Source organism: Ammospiza caudacuta, chromosome 1 (genome assembly GCF_027887145.1).
Source record: "Ammospiza caudacuta isolate bAmmCau1 chromosome 1, bAmmCau1.pri, whole genome shotgun sequence".
NCBI lineage: Eukaryota > Metazoa > Chordata > Aves > Passeriformes > Passerellidae > Ammospiza > Ammospiza caudacuta.
In genome coordinates, this window is record NC_080593.1 from 129954541 (window position 1) to 129968685 (window position 14145).

The 14145-nt window shown below is 34.7% G+C and overlaps 1 protein-coding gene across 1 annotated transcript in view; it reads right to left on the reverse strand.

Annotated features, from left to right (window-relative positions):
- RIMS2 (regulating synaptic membrane exocytosis 2) overlaps positions 1 to 14145 on the reverse strand; it is a 443432-nt gene that overhangs the window by 189459 nt on the left and 239828 nt on the right. The window contains exons 10-12 of the mRNA XM_058808280.1: positions 13731 to 13777; positions 12486 to 12598; positions 6868 to 6915 (exon numbers count right to left, since the gene is read on the reverse strand). Coding sequence (XP_058664263.1) covers positions 6868 to 6915; positions 12486 to 12598; positions 13731 to 13777 — 208 coding nt within the window. The remainder of the gene's footprint in view (positions 1 to 6867; positions 6916 to 12485; positions 12599 to 13730; positions 13778 to 14145) is intronic.

Here is a 14145-nt window from a genome sequence, read left to right on the forward strand (position 1 = left end):
AAACCACTATTATTCATTTGTAGATATTGTTATTAACCAGTCTAAGGCTTGATTTGCTATCCTGCTTTATTACAGTCATTACAAGCTGCTATTTAGCTATATCAGTTTGAATTCTATGACTGCAAGTACATCAGCCAAGAAAAGGATATGACTACACCAGAGCAGTCACTGCAGAAGGGGGAAATGTTGCAGTTAGGGTAAAACAAAGCCTTACAAATAGCCAGGAAGCCACTGCATGCTGGTAGCAGTGCAGTGTCTCTAGCTGCAGCTTACTGAGGAGCCTCTCCTCATGAGGACTTTGCCCGAGACAGGACAAACCAGGACATTTAAAGAAAACAGTGACCCTGCCTGAACTTAAGGGAATCAGAGAGGATAATGCCCAGCTGCACACCTACCCAGGCAATACACCTTTAGGCATGAATATACCCTAGCTCAGGTAGATATAAAGAGGAGAAGGTGCATTTTCTGTGGAAACAATCTCACTTAATTTCAGCGACAGGGTTTTCTTCTGCTATCATACCTCCTCATCTTCAACATTTCAGTCTCCTAAAGAAAGGTCTTGATGTAATTCTCAAGACTTTTAACCCATAAAGAAGAGGCTAATTTAGCTCTCTGCCATTCCTAATACCTCACTAAGTGAGATTACACTAAGACACACCAACTCAGTTATTGGTGGCAGTGTACTTCTTCCTTCACTGCTTCAGATCTTGCAACTCCTGTAGCCACTAACCATTTGAATGGATATTAAAAATGGGATACTTGTCCTCCATTACCCTGTCATTAGCCCTGCTACAGACTTTAAAGGTTTCTGGCACTAATAGTTAAAGGGCCCTGTGGCTAATCATCTCAGCATGAATTTTAGATATTGTTCCTACATTCTTACAAGCCAGGGGCTTTGAGAGTATTTTTTCTACACTGAGAATTATCTGGACTTCTAGCTATCTACATCCAGCTACAGATGAAAAGCAGAAAGCTTGTACCAACAGTACACCTTTAATGACCTCTGAAGTGCAAGTCAACTTAAATGTTCTTTGACACTAAACCCACAGGTTTCCTTGGGAGTCCTGAAGCAAAAGACAGACTTGGCTGGTCCCACATCTCAAGTGGAATAGCACTGAAGACAATCTTCTTCATTTATTTTTTGTGGAAAATTATGCTTGCTTAAGGAGAATGAAATAAATTTGTGATACAGATACTATCAAAAACTGTGACTGATGAATGTGAAATAATCTAGATATAGGCACCAAGAATACAACCAGAATTATGTGTTCATATGCAAGCTAAATATATTTGTTTCAGACTGATTTTTTACAGGAAAACTTCAGTCAAAATATTTAGAGAATTACTTAAGCAGAAACTGAAATAATCTGACACCACTTCATTGAGATGCTTTAACAACTGCAGTTTGGATCAGGAGCTCAAGATTTGCATTGACTTGTACCTTCTACTTTTCCCTTGATGTTCTGAAATAAAAAATTGGAAAAACTTGAACTTAATGGGCATATTTTCCCTGTAATGCTCTTTAATTTGCCTTGTTACAGGAAAAGCCAGGAGTCAGAATTAAGACCAGAAAGCTCTCTCTCCCCTACATTCACACTGCTAGCACTCCAATACACAGCACAGGTACTTGTAACCCAAGCAGTCGTTTGACTAGGATGCAAGGAGAAAAAGGGAAAAAACTGTGAGAGAATGGTCAAAGAAGCCCATAGAGGGGAGAATGGGATTGCATTCTTATGGGATTAGAAGAAGGAAGAAGGGACAAATAAAAAGCTGCTTTATAATTACAGTGAAAGTAAAACAGACAGGATACTTTTTGGTGAAACACGGGAAGAATGAACCACTAATGTCAGGGACCAGAGATTAAAAGGGGAAAAATAGAATGAATGAGAGAAATGTTATGAGGTGACAAAATAACTAGCCATGCTAACTGGCACAAAATGTGTTGAAAGAGAGACTGGGATGAATAAGAATCTAGCAAGATTTTTTTACAAACACACACACTTGTATAATTTTAGAACATCTAAGAAACTTCAACAAAGCAATCCTGATCTAAATGAAGGAAAGGGAAAGCTAAACTAACAACACATAAAATATGCTATATAAAAAATCATGCTAGCTGATGCTAATGTTGAGACTAACACCTGAACAAAACCTTCTTGAATGGGATTTTGTCTGTCTAGGTTACTTATGATGTAGGCACCCAAGATTTGCTTGGAAGTGGTGCAACCTGAATACTTTCCCACTTTGCACTGAAGTCTTGGAGACAAATGAGCCATACACATGCTCATATACTTTCTTTCCCTGGGCTCCTTCAGCAGCCAGACATGCACCTAATGCTTTATTAAGCTTTTGCTGTGACCTACATTCAGGCAAACAGGAATGTAAATTCAGAGCATCCTGATACTGAGATGCACTGAGATGGTGTGTTATTCACAGAGGGGTGCATCTGCTGCAGACAGGCTGCCAGGTAGGAATGACTGCCACAGAGTGCAGGAAGCAGGAACTCTTCTGCACTCAGAGGATTGAAGGAAACGGAGATGTGGGTCTGACCCCAGCTTCATTCTTTCTGGTTTTTAACCACTAGTGTTCTAATACAAGAGCAATACAGGTCTGGAACCTGCCATGCTAAACTGAAGCATGTTTTGGTAACACCACACACTCCTATTCCCAGCAAAAGTGTGTCTCAGCTTCAGATGAGACTTGGTACTCCAGAGAAGAATGCAATGTGGCATAGCTTGATAATAAAGTCACTATTTTGATACACAGGTTCAACCTCTTCAGTCTAAACAGTATTTAAACAGCAGTACATGTCCTGCTTCTGGAATAAGCTTCCTACACAAACAGTATATAAAAGCTGACTGCTGCTGCTGCATTCTGAGAAGTGAGGATGCAGGTATCTAGTACATCTAGCTAGCATTCCTGGTTCACAGAATCACAGAATAATGGGTAAGATTGGTCCTCTGTAGCCTCAGTAGAAGGTGCCTCCCCTGGAGAATCAACTCACCCTCTGGAGCAGCCTTAGTTTCAAATAGATTTAATGGGCTTAGGTGTCTTTAATTTGGGTTAATCACCCACTGCAGGTATTGAGGCACTTCGATCTTTCCTTCAACTGTACAAGTGAAAGATCTTCCTAGAGGCACCTGTCCTGGGTTGACTATATGATGCTTTTATCCCCAGTCGTCTCATTCTGTTTATGTTGAATAATAAGTTTTGCACCTTTATTTGAAGTTAGTATAAGTTATATAAATTAAGGATATAAATTCAGTTTACTAGATTTCATCTTTTTCTATTAGATCTCATCTTCACTAAAATTTTAGAGCACTGACGGAGGTCAGAGTTTAGAAAAGAAGTAATCATGTATAAGAACCCCCTACTCTTATTCCCCCTGACAAGGGAATCAGTTAAGAAATTCTAGAAAATATTATTGTTGCACTTCTTATACTCCTATCTCATGAATGTTTGACTGTTTCCTCAACTATGCAATTCTAATGGAGTTTTATACACAGGACACCCAGGCAAAACATATCTTCAGTCATAATTTAGATTTAGAAACAGAGAATATTTGAAGTTTTAAATCCTATGCTACAGTTATGTCTTTGTTATATAAGGGTTACTTCACGAATCTCATGAAAAGAGATAAAACTTGTGCCACTGGGAGAGACCATCTGCCCTACAGCTGATTTTTACCACACAACCTACTCAAACATCTCTGGCTTTTAGAGACAGCTGGCCAGGCATTTTTTTTCCTTCTGTTGCTCATTATAATTTTTCATGTAACCTACACAGATGTTTATTATGCTTATTATTATTTTAAAATTACATACTACTTTTCTTTCTCACATTATTCTGAAACTAAAGATATACCAGTGGGATCTGTTGTTTGAAAAAAAAAATCTCAGTTTAATTTAAAAAATACTTGCAATAATCTTTTTTTGGACTTAAGCTTATGTAGATGCTGAAACTGCCCTGAGGTGGTGATGTCCGTGGCATAGCTGAGGCCAGTTTTGAATGTTGTTAAACACACCTCTAAAAAATCCTGAGCACTGAGGGTTGCTAAATCAAACTACTATTGCTTTCTGCTTCAGCTGCTGTCTAATATGCTTGAACAATTACAAGAAAAGGGTGTCAAATGGAAAAGCATGTAGGATATAAAGGCCAGGAAATTATAGAAGTATTTATGCTGCCCTAATCTATGTCTCCTTTTTAAATCTCTTTTTTAGTGGTTTCACCTTTTACATATTTTTATACATGATCAAATATATTGATGTTCTGTGTTAAAGCCAAAAGGATGGCTGAAATTTTTGAAGTTAGAAAAACCCAGAGGCAACTCTAGCTCAAAAGAATGCTTTGCCAAGTAAACAAGAGATACTGCATAGAAAATACAATTTTAAGAACAGATTTTTCCCTACAGAGATTCATAAAGCATCACTCTGCAAGTTTGAAAATTACTGGTATGGCAAACTGAATCTAAAAGTTCAGGAAATGAAGATGCACTTTTACAAGTAATGTAAAATTAGTAAAAGCTCAGTGGGCATTTGATAGGAAAGAAACTGAATGTCTTTCTTCCCAATGAAATAATGATGATTCTATGAAATCACCCAGTGAGCCAGAAGATGAATGCAATGTCATGGAGGGAAGTGTGGAAGAGGAGCTTTTGCCAGAAAGGATCAGTTTCAGAATAACAAGTAAAGAAGATGCAAGCAAGAATAAAGATATACATTTCCTGTTTAGAGTGATGAAACAAATAAGTATAAACAGAATGTTTGGAGATTTTCATTCTTGTAAGGAGTTCTACAGGCACAGCTATACCTCAGCCCACAATGAAATGTATACTTCCTGACAACCGTAAACAGGAGCTCAGAGCTCTGATTTAGTGAATTTGTCATGCCAAAAAAGTAACCAGAGTTCTGCACTGCTGCTGGACTGCTCCTAATACCCTTGTTTGCAGACCACTGGAGAATTCCTGTTCTTTCAGCAGCTTGCATGGTAACTATATCTAACACTAATCTTTTTATACTATCTACTATCACCACTAGAAGTGGGCAGATGGATCACTTTTTGTTTCAGAGTAGGTGCAATGATTTTGCCAAGGTCATAATTTTGAGTTCTTCAAGAACTCTTGTCAAAACCCTTATGTTTAGCATGGACTGTTACTGGGCTCTGCAAAAAAAACCTGTTAGACATGTCCACAAGGACTCCACAGGCACTGATTGTTTAGACAAAACTGGGGGTAAGGACAATTCTTACCTACAATATAAAAAATAATGCAAGGGTGAGCAAGTAAGCCTTAAACATTTTCACCTCTTGTTAGATACTTTCTAGCAAATGACTTTTTTTTCTTTTCTCAACTACCATAATCATTTGAGCAAAGTATTTTTTTTGTTTCATGAGAGGATATTAGTCTAAGTGGAACAGACAACTTTTATGTCTATGTCTTTATTTTGTATAATGGAATTAAAATATGGAACTACTACATGTTATTTCTACATTACAGTATTTCATGAAACATGCATATTTCAGGCAGAGATTTCCTTTTTAACTTGAACAATAACTGTCATATAATTTATAATTTATTTAGCACATATATAAAAAGAAATAAATATTAAAAAAGCTACTTATATAATATTTACCTCTATGAACTACTTAACAACTTGTAATTGTACTTCTCTAAATTCATTATCATGAGCAGAATACAGCTTTCTTAATCGTGCTAAAGGAAGTTTTAAATTTTTCATACAAAGCCAGCTTATGTCAATAGCACATAATAAATTAGCTTTAAATCATACAATCAAGGCATTATTTTATAATCTCTTTTTTCTTTAGAAGTTCTTAATTTTTGAATTTATATTTAAGCAGTTGAAAGGAATACTCTTGAGAATACTGCATTGTGAAAAAAAGCGTACTTAATCAAATATGATTCATATCTGATGTCTTAATTACAGTCTTATTTAGAATTCCTTTATTAAAAAAAATTATCTCTTTTCCATTTCATAATGAAATTCAGTCATCTCCTTCTGATCACTTAGATCATCCTTTACATTTTGGTCAATTAATCAAAGAAAAACATTTATAAAACTGCCACACAAAAGATTAACATCACCATAAAGATATTTTGTAAGAAAATCAGATAATATTCTGGTTAAAAAAAAAAAGACAAACATGCAGCAAAGCAAGAAAAGCATTGTGAAATATTAGTAAAACCTATTTTTGCATAAATCTATCATACCTCAGAAGCTTCCTAATGAAAAAAAGGCAAACAACTTGTACCTAAACAGAATATCAAAGCTGAATAAATTCAGTAAGACAATGGGAGAATTTATTTTTTATTCAAGTAAAGTTTTGGCTATAATGATGTACTTAAAAATACAAGAACCAAGTTCCATAAACAACAAATTTGTTTATTTAAACAAGGTACAAATTTTTTGCCCATCTTCTACTCAAGGAGCTACTATTATGAGGAAAATGCAAAAAAAATATGTGTTGAGTAACGATAATGAATTATTTAAAGAGACATTCATCTTTACATTATAAACTCAAGCACAAAATTACTTATTGCCTAAACAATACACAAATTTTTTATGTGGTATGCATAGTCATCATCACTATTGAAACCTGTTTAAGTTTAATATTGAGCAACTAGAAAAAACTAGATGTCTCTTTAAATTTAAATTTAATATTTTAATCCCCATGCAGAATTTTACAAGCTGATCACAAGATGAAATGAAAGTTGTTAATATGGTTTAAAGCAACACACTCAAAATATGGGAAAACGGACTATAATGTAACGTTTTCCTACTATGCATTTTCCATAACAAACAAAAGAAAAACCCGCAACTTTAGTTTCTGTCAGGCAGACGAAGTCTTTACCTGAACCCTAGGAACAAAAGGCGTTGTTCTTCTACTAAGGCTTTGGCTCTGGTAAGCAAAATTAAAGAAAAAGCAATAAAACAAAACCAAAAACGACAACACGCTGGAAACTAAAAGACCAAAAGTAAAAACAAAGACACATAACTATTACTTTAAACACAGCTTTACACCAACAACATATTTATCTAACAAAAAGTATTTTAATGCAATGCATAAATTAAATCTGCAAATCTGTTACCAAATCATATCAAAACTCTTTGGTGGAAATTCTTGCCGTAGGGAAGTCAGCATGAATTTTGCCACTGATTCCCCACGAGCAAGGATTTCTCTTTGCAAGTCTATAGACAACATTTACAATAGATTTAGAAATAACATGTAACAGAAACAAAAGGTAGGCAAAGTGTGATTTAAAAGTGGGGTTGGAAACATAAGGTTGATCATCTCTTTCAGGGAGATTGTACATGCATATTCAGAGAGAAACAAGTACAATTCACATACTGACAGCTTTGGTTACTTAGGAAAGTGAGTAAAATAAAAGGTTTCCTCTTTTTTGCAACTTTAGGAGTCATGTCTTTGATAAGTCCTCCTAAATACTTAGAAAACAATTAAAGAAAGTTTGTGCTCTCTGATATTAACTTTACATGAGGGAAGGTACAATGTATTTCAATTCTCTAGCAATCACGACAGAAATGACATATGGTATACACACAAAATTCTTGCATGAAATGGGATCTAGAAAATTTAACAAACTGCATTTATAGATGCATTTACAACATATTTTTGTGCTGTAACACTTCAGACCCCATAGAGCCTTGTGGCCTCCAGTAGGTTCATCAAGACTACATTGAGTACAGGCAACACAAGTTCCTGGACTAGCTGCAAATTCCAAGCAACCACTCCCCACCTTCAGCTTAGGGCAACAGCTAATGGGGTGGCACAGAATTAGTACAGAGTATAGGGCATGGACAACCTCAGAGGGCTGGTGAGGGGGAGAACAGGAGCATGGAGTAGGTCACAACAATCACAGCCATCTGACACGTTGGAATCTCCTTTACTTATGCTCAGTTTTCCTGATATTATTGTTCTAATTCAAAATGATATAAAGAAGCTACTACTCAATATTCACTTCCATTAGAAATGTACTCAAAGCATGGAAATGTGCTGATGCTTCTGCCACCCTCCTTGCTTATTTGGCATGCACAGATGATCAAGAAATCTGTTCTATAAAATGTGTGAAATAATCTGTTCTTATACCAAAGAAAGAGGATACATAAGAAAATTTGGCAGTCTGGATCACGGGTTTTGTCTGATGTACACCCAGCGTTCTGCAGGGTGCAGCAGCTGCACTGTACCTGCCACTCTGCACAGGCAGGACTGCAGAGCCCAGAGTGAAGGGTGTCAGAATGTGACCTAGTCACAATAAAAGTAGACCTTCAGCTTGTTTCAGTTCAATTTTACAAGGGAAAAAAAAATTATCACAGGATATTGCAATCCCAAGAGGGACAGAATCTCTCCCACCATGCACCACGGGCTCTCACCTGTCATATTCTGCCTTGGAAATGGAGGAAAATCAACACATTGTGTGCACTACCTAGAACTTTCCAGGTTTTGGTGTTAGAGCAACAGCAATTTAATTTTATAGAGGTACAAAGGGAAGAAAGAAAAGGAAAAAGAACACATGAAAGGGGAGGGGTTAGCATGTGTTGTACTTGATCTCATCCCCTCAATGTGCTGACATATAGGCCCTTCTTAATGTACCATAAAGGCTTTCAATTATGTTGTATATATTACAACTATAATTACTATAACTTTATTTTTTATTGCTTTATAAACTGAATATGTATGGAAAATCTATTGAAGTGGTTCTATGGTTCAAGTGTACAGGGATATAGATTAATTTTATAAATTATACCCTTTTTCTGCTAGAACTTCCACCAGCACAAAAATTTAATACTGTGATTTTATACTGGTATTCATTTACATGGTCTTATGTTGTTATTCCCCAAACCTAACTATTGGAAAAGAATTTCAAGTTATACTTTTCATATAGTATCAAAAATGTAGATAAAAATCAGTAGTTAAGCTAAGAGCACCAACATACAAAGAATACTTTTGATTTTTTCAAAATTATATTAAAGGAAAAACAACTCAGTGAAAAAATACAGAAACAGAAATGAGACAAAGCAAATAATAGAAAAACTATAATTGCAATAACAGATACTCCCCTGAAAAACAACATGAATAAAAAGTGCTATAAAATAAAACACAGATAATATGGATAAATTATATGAGCCAGTTATAACACACAATAGTTTACTGTAGTTGCACATAATTTGTTCAATTACACATGTACTTGGGCAGAATAATTATTAATGTAAAGAGGATTTTCTGTCTATGTGCAATGGTTTACTTGGTGGTCAATCCTATTAGTCAGCTCTAGACTGACACTGTGACCTCCACAAAGAAAACATTTACACAGACCAACGCCAATACAGAGGAAAACACAGAAGACTGAACAGACAGAGAAAGACATCCCTGAATGCTACAGTGGCATTGCTGCAGCTAAACCAGCCAAAACCATACTGAACATAAAGAAATAGATTCCAAATACCAACTTGTATATAAAAATGCTTTAAGGATCTATAGTACTGTTTGAATAAGCCTATACTCCAGTATTCATTCAAATACTTCAGACTTTCATCCAAATTGTTATTTCCATTTCTGCCTACAGCTTTTGTATTTCACTGCCTATGCCAGTAACCACAGCTGCACTAACAGCAATCCCTCAGGATACATGCTACTGTTCAAAGGCACAGAAAATACAGAAAACACTTCCAAAATCTTGCCTTTCATCTGTTCCCTCAGATCCATCACACCTGCTTGAATTCAGCCACCATCAACCAGAATATCACTGACCCACCACTTCCACAATAAACAACATCCTCATTTACTAATTTACAGCTCGTTTGTTGCCAGGGTTCTGTAGTTATTCTCCTGTCTAGGCACTCCCCACAAAGAGCACATTCACAATTACATTCAGAATTTAGTATTTCCTTTCATTTCTACCTTACTTAGCTATTTTGAATGAATATATGATCCATCAACTGTTCTGTTAGAAAAGAGACGATTAAGACATGGAAAACAAAAATACTGAAGCACATCCATTTTGAGGCATTCAAAATAAAATATTTTTTGTAACTTTAAAATTCAGTTTTACCTTACTACTTCACTTTTGTTAAAGATCCAAAATTAGAAAATCTCATAGTTTATTCTAATTTTTCAAAACATCTCTAACTTTACAAACAGGATTTTTTCACTATCTTTTCTAAAGTTTCAAAACTTCCAAAAATGGTAGAATGATAAACCCAAATATTAAAAAGTGGAAGAAAAACTATTCATCATACTACTTTCAAGAACATAAACACCCAAATCTGATGTTACAACATTTTTAATTTTTCGAAACTATCTTAAAGGATCAGACCAAAAAGAAACTACATTGATTGTTTTGAAAATACTCTTCCTGTAGAATACTTCAATTCTCCTGAAGTCCTCTATTTCTAAAAATGCATATTAGCCTATACATTGCAATTTACATATACATACATAGCCTAGACTCCATGTTGCCACCTATGCAGAGCATCCTCAGACACTATGACAGCCATCTTTGCTAGCAAAGCAAAAAGTTTAGTACTTCTCTCCCAAAGTCTTGACCCAACAGCAGCAGGAGCTGGTTTGTGCCCTTAACATGATTAACATGAAATACAGCTATTTCCATTGTGTCATTAGCTGGGCAGACAAGGCCAGCTTCCAAACTTTCAAACTGCCTATTAATTTTAGATGTCTAAATTGCAACTTTAGAGAGTTACAGAGGACTTCTGACTTCAGTTTCATCCAGCTGGAGCTTTGTGTTCTCAGATAGGTATCAGCTGCTCTCTGAGGGAAAGAGATAATATGAAGTAGGGAGTATTGAACATAATTGCAAACAGTAGATAAGGAAGCACCAAAAAAAAAGGCAAAGATTTTCTAATGTCTTGTAATGTTATTGGGTTTCCTTGGATGGAAAAAACATTTTAGAATAGGCATTTATATATTGAAACATTAAAAAAAGAAATAAAAATAGGAATTATGTCTTCTTGAGTTAAACACTGAATTTTTTATGCCATTCTGAGAAATAAAACCTTTGGATTTCTGTTATTCTCAATAAAATAGAATATACCTCAAAATTTCCCAATACTATGATTATATACCTTGAACTTCAGAATCCTATGAAGCTCCTAAATCAAAAGACTTACTGACTTTACTAAAAAAATCCTAATCTTAAACTCATGATTTTGATCTGAAACTGAGAAAGTGAGAAAGTCAGTTCTATGTGGTTTCTTTTTGGATAATTATTCCATCGTGTGTGTGCACTGGTCAACTAAGCAGCTAACTCTGGCTCTTGAATTTCCTGCTGGGAGCTAGACGCCACAACTTTTTGATAGCCTAATCTTTTATGAAGTTTAGAAAAAATAAATTTCTTCTTTGTCTCCCCTATCAACAATTTTTACTGTCTTGTAAAAATAAGGTTTTTAGAAACTTTGTTCAGTGTATTCTGACAGTTCATGTTCCCTTGTCATTGTACTTTTGCAAAGCACTTTGAATTCTGCAATCAAGATTTTTAGTTTTCCATTTATCCAAACAATTGAATCTTTTAAAGTAGTTAAGTACAACAACTACAGAAAATTATGTATTGTAAATGTTTTTTCTGATGAGCAAACAAGTAATGTCTCATGCACCGCAAGATGGAGCCAACAAGGCCACTGAAGAGACAAAAATATTCTGTCTCCTCTATCCATACCATAAACCATTTCTGTGAGACCTAGAAACAGTCTGCTTGGATTTTATGCATATTTTTATGGTACACTCAACATATACAACTTGGAAGTAACATGAACGTGACATTTCCAAACTTAAACACGAGTTTTGCACTGCTTCCCTTCCATTTGCCTTTCCTTTTCAATATGTCGGGCTTCACCTGAGCACTTTTAAAAAATCACACTTTGGAATTTTAAATAACATGGAAAGATGCACAAAACCCAACTTTTTCAGTTTATTACAAAAAAAGTATCCTTTAAAAGAAAATATTCACGTAATGAACTTTCTTCTCAGTGAGAGTGAAGAACAAAACTGAGTAACATCAGTACAAAGAATACAACATGAGTAAAATATCAGAGGGATATCTGGGGAAGTTATATATGAAAGTTAGTGCATAAGAAATAACGAGCTGTAACATCCAGGCACACAGGTAATAAAATCTACCAACTCTACACACAAGTATGACAGTTTAAAAATGTTTACTCTCAACAGCACAAACATAACTGGAGGCCAAGATAAGACCTTTAGGAAAATTTGACTCTACATGTCTAGCTTATCAGATACATATACATGTATATATCAAATTTTCAAAAGCTAATAAAAGGAATATGATTATGAAATTCTGTTCCTGCCTAGACTGAGATGTATGGCATTAAACAAAAAATGTGGCTAGTTTAACAAGAAATTTCTGTAGCTAGCACTACAGTAAGAGTTGTATATGCTGCAAAAAGTACAACATTAAAATCAATGAAATGTTTACATACTGAAAGTTGTCCAGACAAGAACTGTGGAACATCCCTTAACATGCCAGGACTCATAGGAGAAGTCACTGAAATAGAAGGTCGGTCCATTTTTTGAGATTCAAATGAACTAGAACCTGTAATTATAAACAAAAATATTTTATACATAGTAGAAGTTATGCATATATTTCAACATTCTTTAAACAGAAATGGTAGAAATATAACCAAACATGCAGTAACATTGTGAAAAATATCCATTTTTAAAATCTATTTAAAATTACCAAATGATGATACTCAATCTTTTGGTGATCAGATGCAATCAGGAGCTTTTATTTATAGAATGGAATATAGATTATTCAGATATTTGTGACTGTAATTATGTCAGTAAGTTGAAGGTCCAAAAATAAACACTTCACTGTGGTCAAATGAATTCAGTCTTCTGATTTATTATCTCATACAATTAACTAATTTTTAATTAGATTTTTACAAAAATATCAAGACGTGCGCAATGATTTTGTATATTTTGTTTCAAATCTACAAGGTCTGAAAATGGTCAAATTTTGACAAAACATAGAGGAAAAGTGAAGTATTTTTGTAAATACAAAAGACAATCCACATCTCACAAAACATAAAATTAATTTTAAGAACTGGGCAATGAGTAAAAAGTCATTGAAGGAGTTTTTCATATTATTATAATCAAGCTTATGCCATTTCATTTATTCATGGCTTCTATTATAATAGCGTTCTGAAACAATGATAAAAAATAACTCCAGGCTGAAATCCATCTTATCAGATCCAAGCCAAAGAACAAGTTATTCTTCCCTACATGAAATATGGGTGTAGTCAATTTAAGTATCAGTGATTGGCTCTAATAAAGTAAGGGTATTCTGAGTTCAAAGTAGCTATCACTCAGGCTGTAAACAAAAAACATTTCTTTCCCATTTTTAGTTTATAAGATACTATTGAAATGCAAAGCAAGAGAAGAGGAATTAAAAATTGCTATTAATGTTTTTTTATATTATTTAGAATTATATTTTCTTCAATCAAAACTCATCTTAGCTTATAACCAATGTTGAACCTAAATCACAATATTCTGTTTTGATAGCTTATTATTAAACAAAGGTAGATAGATAATACAGTAAGATGACATATGGAGACAAATATAGACAAAAAGACGAGACCTATACTGACTGCAGAGGACATTTTTCGTTCTATTTGTGCTTACATAAAAGAGAGAGAAGATTTTCCTACCCCACAATTGAAACTTACTGGACTCCAGCTGTGCATGTGTGCTGTCAGGTATTCTGGGAATGTCCCTGAAATCAGGAAAATTAAGACAGGCTGATCCTTCATCTAACAACATATTTAAATTTCAGTTAAACTATAACACTTCCCAATCCATCATGGAATGCCTCAGGAATGGTGCATGATCTGCTGGCTGTCTTCAGCTACTGGGATGATTATCTGTTATCCAGTATAAATAATTTCAGTGTCAACTTAAATCCTACAGAAAAGATTTGGTGGAAGTAGGAAACAGGCTGCACAGTCATAAATAAAATAATTCAGTAAATAAAAGAACAGTCTCAGAGTTAACTGTAAACTAAAACTGTGAGTAGTAGCTTGACAATGACATTATACATTAATTAAATTTACTGGACCCTCACCAAAAGATATTCGGCTGCCA